Here is a 24,726-nt window from a genome sequence, read left to right on the forward strand (position 1 = left end):
TTGTGTTGCATGGTGATGGTTTCTCTGGAAGAAAGATAAAAAACAGGCTTCTTGAAAATGTGAAAACTGGTTTCTGAAAATGTGAAAATTCTTCTTCTAAGAAGAATACTAAAGAATGAGGGGAATGATTGCCAGAGAGGCAGTGGGAGTGATTCTCTGATGGAAATGGAAGATGCCCCTTTTGGGGTACCCATGTACAGCCAGAAGGAACCAACAGGGCTTTGCAGAGGTCAGCAATGCTCTTTTAAGGACAGACTGGGTGGTTTTGTACAAACTGACCCTTTGAAGGTGTGAAGGTGCTCAGGGAGTTCCATGCAGGTCCCAGAGGCCAGGTGTGCACACCTGTGTGTTCAGGGCCCATGCCAGCCACAGTGAGAGCCCTCCTGATCCCCACAGGGCTCTGACACGCTGAATTTTGGGAATGTAGTTAAGCACTGAGATTAATCAAGGCCTAAATTAGTTTTTAATCAGATTTCCAGCTTTCATTACTCCATTTCTCAAATCTTGTCAAGGTCCTCTTGTCCTTGTGATGGGGCAAAGCTCAGTGAGTGAACATTCCCCAGGGCCAGCTCTTGGCAGGCACCCCTCCTGCCCAGCCTGGGGCCGTTGGGAGCCTGGGGACACTCGCAGGCACTGCCACATCTCCCAGCTGGACATGAAACCCAGCCACCTGCAGAGTTCTGCAGCTTCCTGCAGGAATTTGGGAGCTGAGCTGTTCCTCTCCCTCCTGCACAGCTGAAGTGGAGAAAAGCACAGTTGTTGGCACCACTGGGATGGCGTGACTGGAATTAATCTCTTGGGTTTATCTTGCTATTGACCTTATGATTCAAACCAGAGAAACTGCAGCGGATTATTCACAGGGATGTTCCAACAAGAGGAACAAGTTGGCTTTAGATGACAGGCATTTACATTTGCCCCATTAAATATGCAATTTCTGCTGGTTTATGCACAGGTCCATCTGATATTTTATTTGTCACAATTTTTTTTTTTTTTTTTTTTTGGCAATTCCCTGCAGTAGGTCCAGTGAGATGATAAATCAGGAAAAATCCTGGTCTGGACTATGAAGCAAACCTCTCCAGGGTCCTGTGCATGGTGATGGCACCTGCACATCTGTGGAGATTCTTCCCCTTTGGCCTGTCAGTGCCAAATCCAGTGCTTGCTCCTGATCACTGGTGGCTGCTGGGACACAAATCCTGATGCAGAATTGCTGCAGCTTTAAAAAAAACCACTTCTCCCACTGACACACGCTTTGGACACACAAACAATCAGGTGAGGCAGCTGATTTGTTTTTTCCAAGTAATAATTTCCTTATTAGATCAGGAGGTAGCTCAACATGGTTGCACATAAAATTAGCCCAGCACATGGCTATAAAAATGTAGATATCTGGTGAAATATTGGGGGTTTACTGCTCAAGTGCTTGTAACAGCTCCATGTCCAACAGGTTCTGTGATGTAGCTGGGACTGTGGACAGTGACAGAAATCCAAACCCTGACTCAGTCTAGTGTAAGTTCCAAAACACAACCCAAGAATGTGCTGAATCACAGAGTACAAACAAACAAACAAACAGACAGACAAACCACCAGTGCTTGACCGGGAGCTGAGTGTTTGCATGTCCAGCTGAATTTGGACCATCACTCCTACTTCTGATTTTAACTTAAATCTCCTCTAATAGCTGGGTCTGGGCTGCACCAGCTCTCCCAGAAAATAAGTCCTGCATGATTCATCGTGTTACAGGGGAGGGAAAAATATGTTAGGAGGAACATTTAGTGCCCGTGTAACTCAACTGAGTAACACATTGAGAACAAGCAGTTACAATTAGCAGAACCTGTTGTTGCCAAGATCGAATCATTTCCTAACTAGCTTTAATTAAAAAGAGCAGTTGAGCTGCCTGGCACCCAGCTTCTCTGACTTCAAAGCCTTTCCCCTGGACCTACATCCTAGGAACAGAGAGGGACAGCACCCATCACCCAGGGGATCCAGGTTGTGCAGCCCTCACCAATGCACTGCATCTCTCTGGAAGCTTCTAATTGCTGCTCTGGCACAGCAACACCTCCTGGTGTTACAGGATCCTGCAAAACCGCCACCCTGCTGCTTTTTGGGGGAAATCAGGAATTTATCCTGCTCTGCAGCCCAGCCTGTGGGTGTCCTGTGAGAACACAACACAGGACCCTCCCACCTGGGTTCAAACCACAGAGAATGGCTTTGGGTCAGGGGCTAAATGCAAATTTTCTGTGATGTTGAAATCCCACCGAGGGGTTGAGACCTTTTTTCTGCCCTAACTCTCATTTCCTCAGGGGTTCTGCAGCCTGTTCCAGGTCTCTCTGCAGCCCTGGTACCTCCCAGCTCTCCTCCAGCTGTTTCTCCTCTGTGACTTTGACCAGCTCCTCTGGTACAGGAGCATTACATAAGATGGACATGTTATTATCCCACTAATTAACTGCCTTTAATTTCATAGGTTCTGTATTTTATTATTTCAGCCTACCATTAGATCTCCTGAAATTTGCTTTTCACCTGTCTTTGCATCCAGCCACTGACATTCATAACATAAAGTTAGCAGGTTGGTTAAGCCACAAATTCATTGAGGGAACAGTGTTTTATTTTAGGAGCAAGTTGTAAAAGAATTCAGGGACTGGACTGCATATGCCATGCCTTAATTATAGCAGAACTATTTAAAACTTGCAGCGGTCAACAATTTTATTTCAAACACACCCAAACACAGTTGTGCAGTTATTTTGATCAATTAAGCACATCTGCTCACAGAAATTACACTCAGCATGTCCCTTCTGGTTTTTTTTCCCCATGAAAGATTTTCTCCCTCTTTTTTTGGTTCAGAAAATTATTTTAATACATTGCAGTAACTTATAAATAATGATGAAAACCTAAAAGGTCAAGGAGAGGAAGAAGTACAGCACATTCCCAGCTTTTACTTCTACAAGTAATAAATTATTGCCAAGTGTTGAAGTTAAAACTGATAAAGGGCTGATATAAAAGTCATATTTCCTAAATGCAATCCAGTTTCTGCATAGTAAAATGAAGATATTCCAGCCCATTTCACTGAAAGTGTTGAATTCCTTCCTGTGAACTTTTTGTTTTGGTAGCAATGGGGCTTTCCCCCCTTCCCTGAGTCCCAGCCATGGCACAACACCCAGCAAAGCCCTGAGGAACAGGCTGCAGATCTGCTGGGCAGGCTTCAGTTCTTAATTTGCAATGTTAGGGCGAAACCTCATGCTCTGGGTTACTCTGGTTGGCTCCTGGATGATTAAAATGATGCTCACAAGAAAAAGATGAAAAGAACTGAGGTGTTTCCCTTCCTCCTGTGCTTCTGTCTTTATCATTTCACTTCTGACAGAAGACAACTCTCAAAAAACTTGTTATCCCCGAAGTTTTGTGTTCCTGTAGTTCCCTTATGCCAGGGAAATACTCACAGACTGACCCAAAGCTTGTGCACTGTAAGAAAAATTTGCAAGCAGAACAGCATCCCAGGAGCTCACACAACAACCCAAGCCTGGATTAGCAGCACTAAGGAGCATTTTAGCAGATTATTCCAGCAGAATCAGCAAGAGGGATAAAAATCCAACTCAGATTTCATTATTTTCATACTCAGTTCCTGCCATAACTACAGCAGCTGTAAAAATCAAGCAAATATCTAAAAGGGAAGGGCTGTAGAAGACCCTTCAGGTGTTTCTCCTCTGAAAGTTACAGCCTGTTATACCATCAATAATGAAACATAATCATCCTGAAACAACACTTCAGATTTTAATGAAAAACTCTATTGCTTCATACCTGGCAAATTTTGTTTTAAAAAGTCATTTAGGACTTAATATATTAGCACAGAACTCCAGACATGCATATAATTAAGCTATAATGTCTTCCAAAATTTTTTTCTTTCTTTCTTTCTTTCTTTCTTTCTTTCTTTCTTTCTTTCTTTCTTTCTTTCTTTCTTTCTTTCTTTCTTTCTTTCTTTCTTTCTTTCTTTCTTTCTTTCTTTCTTTCTTTCTTTCTTTCTTTCTTTCTTTCTTTCTTTCTTTCTTTCTTTCTTTCTTTCTTTCTTTCTTTCTTTCTTTCTTTCTTTCTTTCTTTCTTTCTTTCTTTCTTTCTTTCTTTCTTTCTTTCTTTCTTTCTTTCTTTCTTTCTTTCTTTCTTTCTTTCTTTCTTTCTTTCTTTCTTTCTTTCTTTCTTTCTTTCTTTCTTTCTTTCTTTCTTTCTTTCTTTCTTTCTTTCTTTCTTTCTTTCTTTCTTTCTTTCTTTCTTTCTTTCTTTCTTTCTTTCTTTCTTTCTTTCTTTCTTTCTTTCTTTCTTTCTTTCTTTCTTTCTTTCTTTCTTTCCAGTTCTAACATTCAGCCAGATTAACCTGTCACATGCCACCAGGTTTTCTTTCAGCTTCTTCAAAACAATTCCATCAGCCTTCAAGAGGTTGCTCTCAGTAAGAACAAATGGACCAATACAGAATTTTCCTGCTGCCTGAAGCTCAAGCAGATGAGGAACAATTAATGTTGAACTTGAGGGCAGTGAAGCCTCTGTGAGAACCCAGGGATGTTTCACTTTATTTCACACAAACTGTAGGAGCATTTGCTGATGTTCCACCCTTTGGTTTAACTCTGCATGCAGGCCCTCATCCCTTCCCAGGCAGACAGGACACAGATTAAATCCTTCCCTGATTCCATGGCTTCTCTAGTTTTCACCTGTCCACAGCAGGAATTGTTCCTTTGCTCTACAAAGTTAAAGAAATTTCTTATTAAAATTCAGCACCTTAAAGGTAATGTGTGAGAAATGCTAAAGATAATTGGGTTGCACTCATGAATAAAGAATATTAATAAAATGAAGAAAGGGCTTTTATGTTCTTCAGCCAATAGCTCTTGTACTGCCCTTTAAGTGTGTTGCACCCTCATTTAAGAAAATAGACACTGAAATTTTCTAATTAAAGTTTCATTTGCAAATCCCTGGTTTTGAACTATCTTCACCAGAGTAACAGAGCAGGTAACAACCCGAAGTTTATGCTTCAAGGATCTGATTTTCCAAATCATTTGTGTTTTCATTGGTGTGATGTTTTACTTTCACCTGACTGTCCCGCAGCTTTCTGAGCTCTCTTGTTCCACACCAAATTAGTCAGAGCTCTCCTGCCTCTGAGAGACTCTTATAGGAGAATTTCACAGAAATCAGCTCAGCTCAAAGACAACAAAGTCCAGGAAATTTCAAAGCTTCTGAGAGACAAAAAGCTACGAGCTCATGATTAAAGAAAAAACTATTACACACTTCAGCAAAGATCCATGAATACATTCCTCAGCACAATTACTATGAGTTTTAGAGGATATTTTTAGGAAAGTGAGGGTGAAACAATACATTCAATCTGTAATTCCAAGCCAGATCCAAGGGTTCATACCTTGAATGAGGCTGGCAGGATTTAGAACAGTCATTTCCAGAACTGATCAAGATAGCACTATCAGCTCATTAGGGTGTGAGTATGCATGCTTAAACAAACTAAACTCATTTCATGCTGATAAAAAGATATCTGAGGAAAACTGAAGGTCAAAGAGATTTATCTCATAAGGGATTCAGGGTTTGAGAAATGTTCCAACAGAATTTAAAACTCCAGAAATGATGCATTTCTGAATAAAACTGTAACAAGGGTCCCTTTCCCTGTGTTATTACACAAGTGGGATTAACAAAAACCCAACTCAAAACATCAATAAAAATACACAGAAATGAATCTTCAGGGCAAGATAGAGAGAACGCTACATAGAAGAAAAATAAGTTTAAAATTATCTCTCAAAAGAGCAAAAATATGTCAGTAGATAAATTTGCTGGGCTTTAATCCTCTTTATTGAAATAAGTGCAAATTAAAGGCCCATTTTTGCAGGTTCTGGGAGAATTCCTGTGCTAAGTGCTTCCAGCTTTTTGAAACTCTACAGAGCTTCAATCACCCAGCACACTGAGATCTCTAAAAAGTGCAACTAAATATTATGATAAGGTAGTTAAATTTTATGCTTGACTATACTTCATTTTATCCAAGTAGCGCAGATTCCAACAGATGCTTCTCCCTGCCTGCCTCTGGCTCAGTGTGGGGCAGCAGAGACAGGAAGAAAAGCAGCCCAGATGTGGTGTAAATCTGTGTCTTCCTGAAATCCAGAGTTCATCCAGCTCAGCCCAGTGCAGCAGGAGGCTGTGAGCACCCTGACGTGGCTGCTGTGTGCTCACTGCTGTCCTCAGCTGCTGCAGTAAGGTAGAAAAATCACAAAGAAAAGCTTCATAAAATCAGGCCTGCTCTGGCTGGTCTGTCATTTCTTCTAAGGAAAGCTGGCAAAGCAATCCTGGTGTGAGCAGTTCATTAACATAACAATCTATTCCTGGGTAAAAAACAACTTACACTTCTGTATACTGTATAAATATATAAATAATAAATAAATAAATAATAAATAATAAATAAAATAAATATATACAGTGTACACTTCTGTACACTGTATAAACTGGTTTTGTACAGTTAGATAGAACAATGAAAACTATCTCTCACAAACAACTCTTCCTGCACATGCACACCAGGGGTTTGAATGACCAATCCAGAATAACAATTTGTTATTCTGACCAATAAAGCAATTGGAAGCAATTGGCAAGAACTCCTGACCAATTGGAGTCCCACACTAGGTCTGTAAAACTGGATAAAAAGGAGTTTTGTGAATAAAGAATGGGCTTTTTCCCCCATGAAGAAAATGGACTCTATGTGATTTATTCCCATACTCATCCTCCCCTGAGGGATTCTGAAATGTAACAAACATCAATTAGGAAGCTGAATCAAGATCAACCTTTCTTTTACCACCAAGATAACTCTCCAGGCTCACAAGTTTTGTTGGACTGTGAGTCCTGCAAGTTCTTCACAAGATTTGCAAACCCAGACACGACCTCAGGCCTTTGCATTCCATTTTTAGCTTGTAGTATAATTTTACAAACCATACTGACTGAATATATCCAATGGTTACACAGAACAATCTCAATCAATTGCATTTCCAAAAGCGAGGGGATTTCACAAGAGATTTCCAGGATGGTTGATTCTGGTGGGAAAGAGGAATTAAAAACCCCATGGAATTCTTGATTTATTCTGTTTCCAACAAAGAGAAAAAGGGTCCACCAGCAGCAAAGAGCCTGTAAACCATTGGGCAATAGTTGTGTCCCTGTGTATGAGACAATATATTCCATTTATAACTACAAGGAGGTGCTGAACCTGCTCCTCAAGGGCACGCTCAGTCTGAGAGAGAAATTGGCACAGACAGAGCTGTTTGCTGGCTCAGCTCTGGCTAAAAAGCACCACTGAGGACTGCCAATATTTATGTGATCCTCCTGTTTTATTCAGAGAGCAAGAAAACACAGCCAAAAAGCCCTGGACCAGCGCACTGAACAAGGCAGGTACAGCACTCATTTCTCATAACTGATTTTCTGCTGAATAATCAAGCTTATAACAGTTTGGGATGCTTTCTTCTTGTAAAATGTGGTGGGTAAATCAAGTAGCTTCTAAGGCTAACACTCTGCACAGGGCTCAGCTCTGCCTAAATCTATCCAAGGAAATTGTCCCAAGGTCCTGTGCTGGCATGCAGGGAAGCTGGTGAAGGGGGATGTGTTCTAATGGGGGATTTTCCTCATGGAACCTGTGGGTTTGCTCATAAGAAATACAACATTTTCTAGCTCACGGGTTTCCACAGGAATTATTGTCATAATTCTTTTTATTTTCCTTTTCTTTTCCTTCCATTTTTTCTTCCAGGCTGTAGGAGGATCAGCAATTCCAGAGTGCCAGAGCAGGCACTTTTCAAACTGCCACATCCCCAGCTGTGACCTGAAGTTGCACTTCTGGAAACCTCTGTAGCCTGGCCCTGGCCCCCCTCCAGCCCAGGCACTCAGTGACTTTTTCAGGCTGAAGGAAATGTCTGAGGAATGATCACAGATGTCCCCCAGTGTGACACAGGAGCAGTGCTCTGGGGCTGAGCCAACAGGAGCTCAGCAGTGCTGAGGATTTTCTGCCTCTCCTCCAGCCTCTCAAAGAAGCGAAGCACACAAGGACGGATGATGTGCTCACTCTCCAGGGGTTGTGTTCCAGCTCTCTTACAGACAGATCTGAGCCCAGAACTGGGGCCAAACAGGAGCCCCAGTCAGGTCACTGGGAGGGTCTCCTTCTTATTTCATATATTTCCTATTTTGTTCAACTACCAAATCAGAGCTCCCTTAACCTGACAAAAAGATGGCTCTGGCCTATGAAACCCCATAGCAGACTGAGCACCCTGCTTTGAATCAGACTGGTTTGGGTTGGAAGGGATCTTAAAAATCATCCAGTCCCACCCCAGCCATGGCAGGGACACCTTGCACTGTCCCAGGGGTCTCCAAGGCAGGTCCAACCTGGCCTTGGGCACTGCGATGGTCCAAGGGCAGCCAACCTGTGCCAGGGCCTCCCCACCTCACAGGGAAGATTTTATTCCTTAATCTAATCTCAATCTCCCCTCTCTCAGTTTAAAGCCATTCCTCCTTGTCCTGCCCTTACATGTTGCTTTCCAAAAACATTTCTGACAAACACCACTTGAGTTTTTCTGCTTTCCTCCTCAGTCCCCAGCTGGAATCCTCTGGTAATCCAAATGCTCAGGTTTACACTGATGCCTCAGGTTTTGGCTTTTCTGTGTTTCCCATTCTGTGCTGCTTTAGTGTGTGGGTCTGGGCTCACATCAGGGGATGCTGAGCTCTGTGCACAGAGCAGGGACACAAAACAATTCCTGCTCCAGCTGGGCACCAAGGACAAATGAGCCAAATCTCAGCCCAGGAGCACAAACCCCGTGGGCTGGAGAGAGAAAAACAAGCAGGGTGGGACTGCAGGGGCTAAAGCTGGGATGGGACAATGAACTGCAAGGTGCAAATGGAGCAGAGCTGATCCCAGGGAGAGACCCCGTGCCCGGCCGGGCATTTTGGGACCATTTTGGTTCATCTTGGGTTCATTTTGGGACCATTTTGGTTCATCTTGGGTTCATTTTGGGACCATTTTGGTTCACCTTGGGCTCCTTTTGGGACCATTTTGGGTTTTGCTGCCCAAGATGGATCCATTTGAGGGCTCTGAATAAATCCCTGCTTTATTCTTTAGCTCTGTTCAGTCTCTGTTCTAGGTCAGCCTTCACCAGGCATCAACACCAGAATCACCTCAAGGCCTTTGTCTGCCTTTATCTCCAGCTCTCCCCTCCTGTAACCTCCTTTCACCTGAGCTTTGCTCTGCATGGTCCCCAGGAGAAGCCAGAACAAATCTCTGAGCTCCTTTGCATGACAAAGTAGCAGAAGCCACAGAAACCCGAGCACATTTCCAAGCTCAGCAGAGCATTGCACTCATTCCTAACTAGAGACATCGTTCACCAGGCTGAGATTTTACAGGTGCCGTGGCTCTGAGAGCTGTGAAATGAACAATAAAAGACTTTGGGTAGCTTAGCATGAAGGCAAGATTGCAAATTAATGTTACATTTTATTCAGGTTTACCCAGAGGGCAGGAATGGATCCTGCTGTTAAGCGACAAAAAGAAAAAACATTTAAAATTTGTATCACAGGGACCTACAAGGAGTCCAGCTCTGAAGTGAATGGGGATCAAACGCATTATTAGCACCACTCCCTAATAAACTGAGCTAAATTCAGAGCCAGGTGTGTTTATTCCATATATCACCCACAGAACACCAGCTGCATGCAGTGTTTGCCTTCAGCTGCACCTGGAGGGGTTAATTCCCAGAGTTTGGGGTAAAACTCAGCACCCAAGGCATGGTTTGTCCCAAGACATCACCTACTCCAGCTCCCACCCAGGTGGCTTCAGGCACATTCAGAGCCAGGGCTCCTGTTGAAGCAAAAGTTGTAAATGGGAGAGGAAGGGACAGGGATTGTGTTCAGCCACCAAGGAAAGGATACTGGGCAGCTCTCAGCACGCTGCACCTCAGGCCTGCTGTTCCTCCCCATTCACATCATTCAAGCCGAATTAATTAAAGCCTTTTGTGTCTCAGGGCAGAGATAACTTGTATGCAATGTTTTCTTGCAGCACTCAGAAGAAATACCTGAAACAAATAACACTGGTTCTAACTTTAAATAATGAGAGAGAAAACCCAGCTCATTTCCTCCAGCCTGAATTCTCCTGAGAAAAGATGATTTTTTTTTTGCCCTCCTGCCAGCCAGCACAGCAACCCCTCAGCCCCAGCTGTCAGAATTCCCCACAAAGGCCAAATGGTCCCCAGTAATTTATAATAATCCTGCCTGTTCCTCACCCCAAGACTGATTCATTAATTAATTAGTCAGAGATGTCTCTTCTCTTGTTGGGGGTCTCTGTAAAGGAAGCAAAAGGCAGAAGGGAAAGGGAAAAGCTTCAGCTGGCACTCATCCAAACCTCTATCTTTATGTAAAGATAATCTCCTCAGGGAGGAAAAATGGCCCAGTAAATTTCCCAGGACAGAGGGCAGCAGCAGAATGCTGTGCTAGGCACACTTGGGGCTTTTTGCCCCTATTTCAAACAGTCAGGGTTTGTCACACACTTTACACTGTTCCCTTTCACACTTGAGAGGCATCAATTGCAGAGGAAGCTCTGGCCCAGCCTCCTCCACCATGGATTCACTCTGACAGCAGCAGATACACTCGGTTATTGATGTGTGCCTTTCCAGAGTGGAGGCTCCAGCTAAGAGCTGAAAAGCTGCCTGGCAGCTCCTGGCGAAACAAATTACCTCTCTTTTCATGGATGGGAACAAGTGGACCAAATTACAGAAGTATTAAAAATCAGTCAAGTATTTCATCATCTACAAATGCAAATACAATGTGTGCGAGCTGAGAGAAAGGCAAACAAATTACTCCTGAAAAGGTGGGCAGGGAGAAGGAACAGAGTGAATTGATCTTTAGACCTCAGCCTTTCCTCTGCAGATAAATCTGTGCTGAAATTAAACCAGATTAAAAATCTAACCACAAAACCAAAGGAGAATTCAAGTCAGTCATGTAAGAGCAAACATGATTTTGGTCATCACCCCAACCTGGCCTGTAGATTTTTGTTTCACATTTCTGCTGAATGACAGAGGAGTCTGACCTGGGCTTACTCTTACTCAGCTTTCCCCTGGGTGTGTCCCCTGTAGAGAGGATGGTGTCTGCTCACAGGAGCTCCCAGGCCATGCAGAAGGTGAAGAAGGCAGGGTGATTTATTTTCTTTTCTCAAAACATATTTCCTCATATCATCAGAAAATATTAATGACATTCTGCAGACCTTTTTAAATCTATATATTTTTTTTCTTTGTACAAAACAGACATTTTCTTCCAAGGACAACAAATGTGGATTTATGTGAAGTGAGATCAGAACTTTATATATTAAGACCTTTATAGATAAAGACCTCCTTTATAGATAAAAACCACCTAAAATTAACAGGTTTTCTTTTCTTATTTGTTTAATGATAAAGTGGAAGGGTGGACCTTTGGTCTGCTCTAAGAGAATATAAAATAAAACACAGTAAGAGCTGGCCATCTATGATAAAGATGCCTGAAATAACTATACTGGAAAAAAATAACTGGAATATATAATTAGAGAATTTACTTGGGGGGGAAGGAAAAACCCCTTCACATTTCTTTTTTCTTATTTTTGTGTAAAAGCAGAAAGTTTAGCTCAAGCTTTTAGCTGGCAGCTAAAAGTAAAACACCAATTGTTTCTTAGGCTGAATTATCACTACATGTTTCATAAGGATTAAGTAGTATGTTGTTATTAGAGTAGTCAGTGGTTCAGGATGCCAGAAGATTGGAAGATTAAACAAAAGCTAATCTCTAGGAAAGTAGGACGAGATGCTTTGTTTCTTTTTCAGGAAAACGGATTCCCAGGTTCTCAAAGCTGGCTTGGTAAGGTGACATTTTTTTAAACAGCAATATTTTCCCATCTCTCCCAGAATAATTCATTTTCTAACAACAGTGTGTACAGATCAAGTAGGGATCAAGTTGCTCTTTTTTTTGTGACATGATGATGATGATGATAATAGTAATAATAATAATAATAATAATAATAATAATAATAATAATAATAATAATAATAATAATAATAATAATATAGAAATCAGGCAACTCTCTGGTTGCATCAGTGATCATGCACAACTGGAAAGGAGTTTGCAGAGTTTAAGAGGTGTCAGCAAACCACTGACAAAATGCTGTGAGAAGTGATAATTCAGCAAGTAAGGTTTATTTATATGAGAGAGAGGGTGAGTGTAGAGCCAACCTCCCAGCACAATCCTGCATTAGGTTTGCCTTTGATTTTTTGCTTTTTGTTTTCAGTAGCATCTCCTACCAAGTTCTCTTTTGCAATATCAGTGGCATTCAGGACTAATAAACTGGTAAAAGTGACAATAATAAATACAGTTCTTAGTACCATAAAGCACAGAGAAACTCCTACTAAATGTTAAAGTTTTGGAAGGTAGCATAGGTTTTGGACCTTGTAAAGGTGCAAAAGATTTTGGTCCAAAATTATATTATATTATATTATATTATATTATATTATATTATATTATATTATATTATATTATATTATATTATATTATATTATATTATATTATATTATATTATATTATATTATATATTATATATTATATTATATTATATTATATTATATTATATTATATTATATTATATATTATATATTATATTATATTATATTATATTATATTATATTATATTATATTATATTATATTATATTATATTATATTATATTATATTATATTATATTATATTATATTATATTATATTATATTATATTATATCACAAACTGTGAGTTCTACAGCACCTTACTTTAACAAACTAAAAATGGAGCCCCTTCTCTCTCTCTCTACAAGGTCTTTAAAGGATAATCTGCCCACTTAGGAAATGACACCTGAATTATTTTCACTTTTAACCCAATAACCAACCACCCTTGGCCACAATGGGGACTTTTTTATCCAGTTACACGAAACCACCCAAACCCATGGAGAGGAAGGTGAAGAAGGACTAGCTTCTGCCCTAAAACCTCCATCTTGCTTTATATCTATTACTGTATTCTAAATCTTAAACTCTAAGTTTCCCACTCTGTGATATCACACACTTCTATTCAAACTCCATACCCACAATCCCAGTTCTCTCATTCCATTCTGGAAGCTTCTCCACAGCCTCAGGTCAAAGCAGTGTTCTCTTGGGGGTCAGGGCCTGGCAGCACAGAAAGTTTAAAATTCCCAGCAACCAGGGCTCCAACTGTAACCTGCAGGAGAAAAATGTTCATATTGCTTATCCAAAATAAAGCACATGAAATGTTCCTCTCAGTAGGGTCAGGCTGAAAACAAGGGAAAAGGGCTTAAAACAGGGAAAAAGGAGCCAGGCCTTGTTCCTTTTATCTGTGTTGGCTTTGCTCTCCATCTCCTGCATATCCCCTGGTGGTTTCTGACTTGCTGCTGCCTTGTAGCTCGTTTTGAGGAGCATGACCCAGATCAGTGCCCAGGGAGCCCAGGGGAGCCCTCGTGGATTTGTACTTTCAGACTGGTGTTAAAGCATCATTGCATAAACAATTGAGAGTCTGAGCTGGCTCCAAATTCAGCATCCTCCAGGCTAAGGGCTGGTGTGCAATTTTTATTCATCAGCTCATATATTCACTTGCTAACTTATCTCCCAAATTCCTCTAGCCAGTGCCTGAAAATGAGAGTAAGCATTGCTCAGTAATGAATGAGGTTTCCAGCACTTCAGACCTCAAAATACAAAATTATCAGTGCTACAATATTTAACATCTGCTGCAAGTCCCTCACAGCTAATTATCAGCTCTTCTATGGCTCCCTAATGAATTTCTTAGGGAAAGAGAGGCAAGGACAGACTACATTTGACCTGCAGTGAGATGACAGAGGCCATGCTGGGAGGGAAATTTGGAAAATGTTTCTCTGGAGTGAGGGGAAAAAAAAAACCAAAAAACTGTGAGAAGAACTTAGCAGATATTCCTGTTTGCAAACAGCCAGTTTGGAAGGTTAATATCTCCTGCAGTCTGATCAGAATGGCAGAATTGGGGTTTATTTCCACTGAAAAATAACTTTCCTAACAGACTCCAAATCAGAAGGTAGATCTGTTTAATTGTATTGCAATATTCTAATTTCAGCTAATGTTCCATTTCAAAACCAAAGACATCAACAGCACCATTTCCAGGGTGTTCTGGCCAAAATGCACCTGCTTATATTTGGTAGATGGGGCTGAGAGTCCTTCCACACACAGCACGACTCAAAACCCACAGAGTCAGAAAGTTTTATTGACATTCACCATGGGATTTGCAGGAGTTGGTAGGAAATCCAAGGAAATGGCTACTGTATCCCCAGCTGATGGAAACCAGCGTAACCCCACTGAAATAAATAAAACCAACCTTAGATTTGGTGAATAACTTCTGAAATGAGCTGTGTGAGGTGGCTCTGTGCAGCTCCTTTTGAGGGGACAAGAACTGTGACAAAACCACATCTCATTTTTAACAGGCTACAAAGCCAACCCCAAGAACCCACTGAAATGATGAAATTATGGAACAGGAATGATTTCCATCCCAGCAGCTGACCTCATTCTGTGATTCAGGTCTGCTTATCTGCCTGCTCAGTTATTTGAATTTTCATTAAATTAGCAATTCATTTGACACCGATTCCGTTGTATTTTATATTTTTGAGCTCACCATTCACTGGAATAAAGGAACTGAAGAATTGACTATTAATGTCAAGGCTTCTGGAGTGATGTAACAAAGTGTTTTGATAACTAAACACACATCAAGAGTTAGAGTTACGGTGGCAATTCTTAGTGTTCCTGAGACAGCTGGAAATTGGAAGAAGCAGAATCTGGAGAATTTTATGATCCTTTTAGTGAACATAAATTAGATATGAAAAATAATTTTCTGCACGCTGATCTACAGTTACTTGAAAATTCAGGCTTGAAAACAGGGATAATTCTTTCAGAGGCAGACTGATTGTTCTTTCTGGAATCAGCTTGGTTCCCATCCATTGCAGCTCCGTGGTGGGCATTTTTTTACCCTGAAAACATTGAGAACTTGTAATCCCCACTTTTGTCTCCCCACACAGTTAAATGCCATAAGAAGTTTTTCTGTTTGCAGCAACTGGTTGGGATCTGAAAACACTCCCAGGAGGACAGCAATCCATCAGGAGTGCCTGGAGAAGGAAATATCACAGGCAAAAATCAGAGGCACATCCCTCCACCAAAACCCAAACTCAATTTTACACAACTGGAAGCTTTTGGAGTAGATCTGACTATTGAAAAATAAAACAAAAACCAACAACATGCCATTTACCTCAGTTATTTGGGCCCCAAATTGTTACTGTTTCCACTAATCCCTTGTGGTTTTGGGATTAAAAAGCCTGGACTACAGTTTGTGAGTGTGACTCAGGATGAGGTGCATTAAATAAGGCTCAGCCTGAGAGGGCATGAGAAATCAAAAAGGCTGAATTTTATTCTTTTGCCTCTGTCAGAGGTCCCAATAACAGGTTTATTGTGTACTCACTCTACCAAATGGACACAAGGAATTTCAGCTCTCCCCTTGGGAATGATTGATTACTCTCCGTGGTTTCTAATTTTTTCCTGAGTAAATATTTCAAGTCCTGGTCTTGATGGTGTAAAATAAATCATGATATAATTACACCTTGTCGGTGTTTCAGAAGAAAAAAACATGCATGGATTTATTATTTCTGATAAGCAGCCTTATAACAAGAGAAACCTGAGGCAGACAAACAAATTTACAGTTTCTATGCATGCATCTCATTCCAGATTAAAATGGCTAAACCCAGAATTTAAACCTGATCCACCTGATTCTGGAAGATTAGCAGGCTTATCTGGCACAGGATCATGGAGCAGGTTTGTTCCTTTGGAAGGTTTCAGCCTGTCAAATACATTCAGCCCCCCCCTGCAGTATCACATCCACTGCCAATGGTTATAAATTGCTTTATTTTACATACAAGTGCAATTGTAGAGTCAGTGTTGGGAACTCAAGGCGCTGGATTTGTGTTGTGAGCTGCCTGATTCCTGGCTGCCAAGCTGGAAACCTCCCTGCAGAGGGTGGAAATCAGGGGCTGAGGTTCACTCCAGCTCCAGAGCAAGATCACCATGACAGGTTGGACAGCAAGTGTGCAGCGGAAGGGAAAGCCATGTAATGGTTTGTGATAATTCTGAGTGTTTGGAGTGGGGAGTGTAATTTCCCTGGCACCTCGTCACTGTGGAGCTCCAGCTTTCTCTCCTCTCCTTGGGCACATCCAGTGCACAAACAGGAGCTGGCCTCAGCCAGCTGCAGAAGCAAAAAATTGCAATTTGGAATGGCTGACAGAGCTCAGACAATTTTGATTTTTCCCAAGGAGAAGCATGAAGGCTTGGTCCTGAATTCATCCTCAGATTCAAGGGGCAGACAACACTTATCATGGATATTTTCCTGTCAATCCAGCTGCTGGAAAATTTGGGTCTTGTTCACCAGCCTTGAGACATAACAACAACAACATCAATAATAATAACAACAATAGTAATAACAATAATAATAGTAATAGTAATAATAATAATTTCAGCTTTTTTCCCCCTGAACATGCCAGAACATGCCTGTTCCTGGCAGCAACCATGACCCAGACCCACTTAATGTCCCAGCCATCTGAATTTGCTGTGATAAATGGGAGATTTCAGTGGATCCCTGATGATTTCTGTCAGGAGAGTGTCCAGGCTCTCCCTGCATTTCTGCTCCCCAGCACATTTTTAACCAGCAGCTCTTGATCTGGGAGAATCCTTGGGGAATATCAGAAAGCAAAGGGAACTGCAGCTTGCAGGAGCTGGGGTCCATGCTCTGGTGCATCATTTTCAGCCTTCCAGCCTTTTAAATTATTTTCTCTTTTGAGAAGTTCTGAATTATGCAGCAGTATCTTTCTTAGCAATGGAAAAACTCACTTTAACCACTCTGCTGCCTAATCTCATTGCAAGTGTAGCATCCAGGAGTGAAAGGGTCTGAAATGACTTTAAGCTCATCAGGAGACACTCTGGGCAAAGCTGGTTTAAACATCAGATACCAACCTGGGCCACAGACTCTGAACAATAGACTGTGCTAAGTAGATATGGAAAAGAGACTTAATTCCAAATTACCTCATTTAAAAAGACACTTCCCATAATCACCAGACTGATTCTTCAGGGACTCAGCTCAGTTAAATCATGTCATCTACCTAGCGTGGTTCCTGCTGTAATTTATTCCCTGCTCATTTTGAAGGGATCATTAGCCCAGCTCTGTGAGGTTTTTACTAACTACTATTGATGCTTCCAGAGGGGAAGGGATGGGAAAAATCAGGGGTATGCAGATATGAAATAAAGTGTTTGACCAAAGATTTGTGGAGTAAACACTCCAGAGTTTTGGCTCAGGTTGCATCCGGTTTGAAAATGCACAAACTTACAAATAACCTTTCACAAAAATAGAGGGAAAACAAAAAAATCCCCAACCACTCGAATTTTGAATGGAACTAATTATAAAGATCCATGCAGTTGTGTGCTGGGGGACTGAAATTTACTCACAGTGGGTTGAAAACACAACCCAAGGAGGGCAGTGGTGGTGAAGAGCTTCATGAGACACCCTTGCTCAGAGAGTTCCTCTCTGAATGCCCAATTTCTGAAAAATTCCTGCTCACCCCAGCCTTTTAAAACTCTAATGGTCTCTGAAACTGGTGGCTGGCTTCCATATTCAAATGATTCCCCAAATATCAATTCAATTCTTTTCTGTTTGCCTCAAACCTTCCTGTTTTGACCAAAACTGCCAATTTCAGGGCACCAATGTCGTGGTTGGCACCCCCTAAAGCACAAAGAGAATTACTCTGGTGATGGTCAGACTGCTGCAGCTCTGAATTACCAGCCTGTTATGACTCACCGTGGGTACATAATTAGTTCATTAAACTTTCCATACAATTTATCTACACAAATGCAAAGCCAAAATGCTGATTGCCCCGTGAATGGCTTAAAACTCAGCTTAGCATTAAATAGAAAACAAAGGTAAATGACACAGCATCTGAATGGCCAGCAGTGATAAGAAATAAAAGTTTACTGCGTGGAAAAGGAATTTTAGAAGGAGATCTTGTCTTAGAAAGCTACTGACTCTTCAAGGATGTTTTAAAAAGATTTGGTACAAGCCACTGCTAAGTAATTTAGTTTTGCAGAAAAGCCACAGTGAATTGCAAGGGTTCATGTAATGGTCAATGGAAGATTAAAATAATGAAATTTTGACCCCACAAGATATTTTAAACCATATGATTGGGATAAGGCAATCCCATTATCTGGTTCAAAATCTGATCTTACTGAGGAAAGCAGCTGAAAACATTTCAGAGGGTGGATCAGATGCTGCCAATAAAGACCTCAGTGGCTGTGATGAAAAGTGCAGAGGGCAGAAATCCATCCCTTGGGCTTTGCAACAAGTCAAAATAAAATACTGAGGGGACACTGAGACTCCTGTGTCCATGGAAGGATGGGAAAGAGATGGAGATCCCTAATGCATCCCATAATGACTTCCTGAGAGCTTGACATCCTATAAAAGCACTGGAACCCACGAGGATGAGGATGTTTAGCAGCAGGCAGCAACAAAAGCATGCAGGATAAATAATAAATGCCACATCCTACAAGCAATCAGACATTCAGAAGTCTCTTTGTCCCTTGTGGGAGCCATTAAAATCATCAAAAATTCCAAATGGCCTTGCCCAAAGAGGATTTTGCAGCCATGCCTGCCACAGAGACCAGTCCTACTGACTGTGCAGGGTTCCCAAGGTGGGACACAGAGGTTTTCCTGCCAGGATCACTTTTCAGGAACACTTATGACCAAAAAGCTTCATGGGGGATGACTCTGAGGCCCACAATACTCAGCACAGTTTTTCCTACTGAGTGAAGACTCCTTCTACAGAGAGTCCCATTAAAAAGAAAATCCTTGTCCCAACCTGATGACTTTTTTCCATGGAAATCAGACTTTTAATAACAAAAAAAGGGTTTTTATGAAAACAGATTTTTGGTTCACTTATTGAGTGATGACTCCTTCTATAGAGAGTCCCATTATAAAAAAAAATCCTTGTCCCATACTGATAACTTTTTTCCATTGAAATCAGACTTTTAATAGCAAAAAAAAAAAAAAAAAAGAGTTTTTATGGCAAGAGGTTCCTGGTTCACAGCCCAAGCTCCTCAAATGGTAGAAGAAAAGGACTTCTCCACAAATCCCATTTTTACACTCAATGTTTGTGAGAGAAAACAGAACTGTGCTCACTGAGGAAAGGGAATTTCATGACAAACCCCAGAGCTATTTCTGCTCTCGTGAAAGAGACAGTCTGGGACATCAGCCCATCCCTCTTGCTTTCCCTGCTCTGTCAGCAAAGCCCCAGTGTTCACCCTGCCCCACTAATGACTTCCACTCAGCCCTGCATTTCACACCAGGCTCATCCCCTCACTCCACACTGGACAGAATATCTTCCTTTTTCAGGGCACAAATCTTCCTTTCCAGTGCACACACCAAGCCCGCAGCAAGCAGCATCGATCATTCCATTATCACTCTGTTATACTTAATTTCCTCTTCATCTTTCAAGTCAAACTCCATCCCAGACCACATCAATAGTGCTGGATGATCCTGATGGATTACCCTGGCTCTGGCATGCTGCAGGTACCGTGCAAAATTGCTTCTGCGTTGCCCCAGCACCGCTGAGCTCTCCTAAACTGGAACATTTTAATATTGTGCATTAAAAAAAAACAGAAAACAAACCAAACTAAAACAAAACAACAACAAAAAAAAACCCAACCAAAAATTAATAAAATTAAGAAATTATTATTTAAAATAAATAATAATTAATGAAGGCAGGGCAGGAAATTAAACTCGAGAAACTTTGTGAGATGAAGCAGCTCTGAGAGCAAAGGAGCTTTTGGGGAGGAATGTCCCTGGAGTTCCTCCTGATGGGAGCAGTGATTTCCTGTTGAAATCAGTGACTGCCAATGGTTTCAGTTTAAAGGATAAAAAACCCCTTTGCTTTCCTTTTTCCTTTCCTTTTTCCTTTCCCCTTTCCGTTCCTTTTTCCTTTCTTTCCTCCTTTCCCTTTCCTTTTTCTCCTTTCTCCTTTCCTTTCTCCTTTCCTTTCTCCTTTCTTTTTTCCCCTTTCCTTTCCTTTCCTTTCCTTTCCTTTCCTTTCCTTTCCTTTCCTTTCCTTTCCTTTCCTTTCCTTTCCTTTCCTTTCCTTTCCTTTTTCCTTTCCTTTTTCCTTTCCTTTTTCCTTTCCTTTTTCCTTTCCTTTCCTTTCCTTTTCGTGCCACCTCAATTATTCCCATTATTGAAAACACCACAACATGAAATGAAGGACACTCACACACCTGAGATGTTTAAGGCAAAAAAGAGCAGGTTTATTTCTTGACTTGGATATTTACAGAATTTTAAAGGTGACCGTGGGTTGGAGGATGAAATTGCCGCTTCTCCAACCACACTGGTCAAACCAACAGCTCATTGATTCTCTCCCCTTCCAGAAAGGAATGCAAAACCATCATTATTTACATGAAAAGTGTGTCAGAAACTCCATAACAAAAATGTAAACAACAGAAGGCTGAGAAGACCAATATTTCAACCACCCTTCATTTCAGTCTGAGATCCATAGCTGGAAATTGCTGGTTGATTTGCCAAACTTCTTTTAACTCAATAACAGAGGGAAAAAAATCTTCATGGAGCTGACACTGAGAATAATTACCTGTTCTCCCCCACACATGAAGTATTTATAATCAAATCATCCAGCTTTGTCTAGGCAAAGCAGCAGAAATGCCAATGGATTCTAGAAGAGATATTCATGAAATGCCATCCTTTAAATTTTCATCTATTTCTGGGTAGATTGTTAACATTTAAGAGATAAGACCCACCTAAGCTTAACTGCTTATCCAGAAGAAAGCAAGAAATAAAATAAAGGAACATTTTAATATTGTGCATTAAAAAAAAAGAAAACAAACCAAACTAAAACAAAACAAAACCAAAACAAAAATTAATAAAATTAAGAAATTATTATTTTAGATAAAAAAGAAATTTTAAACATTTAAATAATTTTTATTAATAAATAATGATTTTTAAAGATTATTATTTTTTAAAATAAATAATTTTTCTTTGTGTAAAGAAGTGAGGACTTCAGGAGCCAAATTGTACATGGAGATATATTAAAGAGACAACAGCTGTCATTCAAACAGAAATGTATAGTCGTTGGAGCAGAGAAGCTCTTCACACGGAATGATTTAGCAGCACGCTCATACAGCAACACCCAGCAGAAGACAGAAGGCTAATAAATAAGAGAAGAACGCAGTTTTCAGCCGAAATTAGGAATAGCGAAAAGCTTGAATTGCTGGCCCGGGACTCCCGGGGCTGGCCGCGGGACTACACTTCCCACAATGCCGCGGGGCGGGCGCTCTCGCGAGAGCGGCGGAAGCGGCGGGGCGCGGCCCGGAAGTGGAGCCGCCGCCGGAGCCACCATGGCCGAGACCGACCCCAAGAGCGTCCAGGACCTGACGGCCGTGGTGAGGCCCGGGCCGGGCTGCAGGGGCTGCGGAGAGCCGGGGAAGGAGGGACAAACTCTCTTCTGGATGGGGTTTGGAGCAGCTGTTCCGCGGGAGGTGTCGCTAGGCATGCGGGGGGTGGAAGGAGAGGGGGCCCTCATGTCAATCGGTTCTGTGTCCCCACAGAATCCCCAGTGTGATTAACAGGGCCATGGAGATTAACAGGGCCATGGAGGTGCTGTCCTCGGTTTGGTCCTGGCTGGGGAGGCGGCCGGCTTCTAGATCTTACAAATGTTTCCTGTAAGGATCACTTCACCTCGTTATACATATATTTAAGCAGCATTTTTACCTCTAGGTATAACTGTACTGGAGGGGTTTGAGCTTAGCAGTGAAAGATCGGTGTAGCTGTGACATGAGATCGGGTAACAGACTCTGAAGGAAACAAACCCTTTCTTTTTTATCCCTTTCTATTAGGTGCAGACATTGCTCCAGCAAATGCAGGACAAGTTTCAAACCATGTCTGACCAAATTATTGGAAGAAATATCCTTTTCTAAACTCAGATGGGGGCAGGATTGCAAGTGTCACCAAGTCTGTTGGCCAGTGGGGTTTGTAAGATAAATTTGAAGTGGCCATAAGTGTTTCCTCAAAGCTGTAAAGATAAAAACAGTTAAACCAAGGCAGTGTTACCCACTTGTAAGGGAATGTTATCACCTGAGTGCTGGGGCTGGGAAAGGAGGGACCCGAGGAGGCTCCATGGTGATGGGAGGATGGAGCAGCTCTTCTGGAGGAAAGGCTGGCACAGCTGGGATCGTTCACCTGGAAAAGAGAAACTTGGGAGTGGTTTAATTGTGGCCTGGAGGGAAAGGTGAAATGGGACTGTTGGTACAAGCCTGGAGTGACAGGAGGGGGGGAATGGGCTCAGGCTGAAGGAGGCAGGCTGAGATGGGATTGTGGGAATCGGGAATTGTCCCTGTGAGTGTGCTGAGAGCCTGGCAGTGCCCGGGGGGCTGAGGGGGGCTCTGAGGGCTCTGCTGAGGCTGAGGGGGCCTCTGGGGCCTGCTGAGGCTGAGGGGGGCTCTGAGGGCTCTGCTGAGGGTGAGGGGGGCTCTGAGGGGGGCTCTGAGGGCCCTGCTGAGGCTGAGGGGGGCTCTGAGGGGGCTGAGAGGGCCCTGCTGGGGCTGAGAGGGCCCTGCTGAGGCTGAGGGGGGCTCTGGGGGCCCTGCTGAGGCTGAGGGGGGCTCTGAGGGCCCTGCTGAGGCTGAGGGGGGCTCTGGGGGCCCTGCTGAGGCTGAGGGGGGCTCTGAGGGGGCTCTGAGGCCCTGCTGAGGCTGAGGGGGGCTCTGAGGGGGCTCTGAGGGCCCTGCTGAGGCTGAGGGGGGCTCTGAGGGGGCTCTGACGCCCTGCTGAGGCTGAGGGGGGCTCTGAGGGCCCTGCTGAGGCTGCTGCTGTGTCCCCCGTGCCGTCCCTGTGCCCGTGGTGCCCTTGACCCCCGGGCAGTCGATGACATGAGCTGCCGCATCGACGACCTGGAGCGCAACATCGCCGACCTCATGATGCAGGCGGGCGTGGAGGAGCTCGAGGGGGAGAACAAGACCCCGGCTTCCAACAAGGGCTAAAGTAAATCCTGGCTTTGGAACACACCCCTGGGCGTTTGGAATTGCTGGCTGGGACACAGAGTGCTGCTCCTTGGTTTGGGGGCTGCTCTGAGAGAGGGGGAGCATAGCCAGGGAGGGGAGCAGAGCACCAGGGGCTGCTGAGGGGGCTCAGCCTGGAGAAGAGGAGCTCAGGGCGACTCTCCTGGCTCTGCACAACTCCTGACAGGAGGGGACAGCTGGAGGGGACAGGCTCTGCTCCCAGGGCAAGCCCTGGGCATTTGGAATTACTGACTGTAACACACAGAGAGCTGCTCCTTGTTTTTGGGAGGGCACTCAGGCATGAGGCAATCCATGTCCCAGGGCAGTGCTCCCTGGAGGAATGCAATTCACCTTTCAGTAACTCTCTATTATATTGTATGTTCTCACAGCATTTCTGATTGCCAGCTTGCCCCTGTATTACAGTGGGCCTGTGTTTGGAACAGATATGTTCTTGCTTGTTAAGGTGTCTGTGTTACCTTGTTAAAAACCCAAATTATTACTGGCTTTGTTGCCCTCAGTGTCATTTCCATTAGCCTGAACCCCACAAATGAAAATCTCTGATGAGCATGATTCTCTTAATTCTCAGTAATCTCCTTTCTTATTATTTTTTCCCCAACAGGTTGCCAACAGCTCAGGTCATGGAAGATTACTATTTCTTTTTTTTTTTCTACAAATCCTTGGAATTAAAAAATGGCTTTTTGCAACTCCAGTGTGTGAAAGCATTTTTATATTGTTACAGAGCTTGCATTCCTAATGTACATTGTATAGTTGGGGTAGGGTAGTTTCTATTTTGATTTTGTGTACTGTAATTTCACTTTTTGAATTCTTGTAACGAGGATCACTTGGTTGTGTTATTAAAACACAGATCTTACGGATCTCAACTCCTGGGTGTATTTTTTTGTGGAGTCACTTTTTTCTCTTTCCTGTACTTTTCTAGATGTTTCATGTTTGATAGCTCAGCATTTAGTGACTCCCAAATGGGAACCTTGCCTTGTCCTACGTGAGTTTGTGGAGTGAAGCACAAGATTGAAACTTAATTAATTGCATTAATTGTAGCTCTGAGCATCAGGCACTCACTACTTGAGGATTGTGTTGTCTTTCATCCGTGTAATAAAGATGATTTTTGGACACAAGAGGCACTGAACACCAGAACCATCTCTCCTACTGCTGGTGTTCCCTGGAGCACCAAGGAGATGCAGCTTGACCACAAGAGACACCTGAGCAGCCACTGCCTCCCCAGCTGGGACACCTGGGCAGACAAGGAACTGTTCACAGAGCAAGCTCTCCGTGGGACTGGAGGTTTTTAACGTGTCCTCTGGCATCACCTTTGATCCATAACTGTGTTGGAGGGGTTGGGATTGATGGACAGAGCAGGATGGGGTTGTGTGGGGTTTCCAGTGGGAATCACTGCCCTGTTGGTCACAGCAGTTTGCCAGCAAAGCAGTGATACGTGAGGAACAAAAAAGGAGAGAATCCAGGTAGCTTTATAAAGCCTTGCTTCTCTCGGAATAACAACTCAAAGTATTTGATTTTTTGGTTTGCTTTTCTAATCATACCCACATCTTTGGGCCTGGAGGATGTATTTATTACATTT

General features: G+C 42.6%; 1 protein-coding gene across 1 annotated transcript; it reads left to right on the forward strand.

The window, feature by feature from the left end:
• The first annotated feature begins 21,441 nt into the window (after positions 1-21,441).
• On the forward strand, positions 21,442-23,837 carry HSBP1 (heat shock factor binding protein 1). The gene is made up of 4 exons (XM_084214885.1): positions 21,442-21,518; positions 21,972-22,038; positions 22,996-23,115; positions 23,752-23,837. The coding sequence occupies exons 1-3, from the start codon at positions 21,474-21,476 to the stop codon at positions 23,112-23,114; spliced, it is 231 nt and encodes a 76-aa protein (XP_084071011.1). The 5' UTR covers positions 21,442-21,473; the 3' UTR covers position 23,115; positions 23,752-23,837.
• Positions 23,838-24,726: the final 889 nt, after the last annotated feature.

This window comes from Fringilla coelebs (genome assembly GCF_963513975.1).
Source record: "Fringilla coelebs genome assembly, chromosome: 14".
Lineage (NCBI taxonomy): Eukaryota > Metazoa > Chordata > Aves > Passeriformes > Fringillidae > Fringilla > Fringilla coelebs.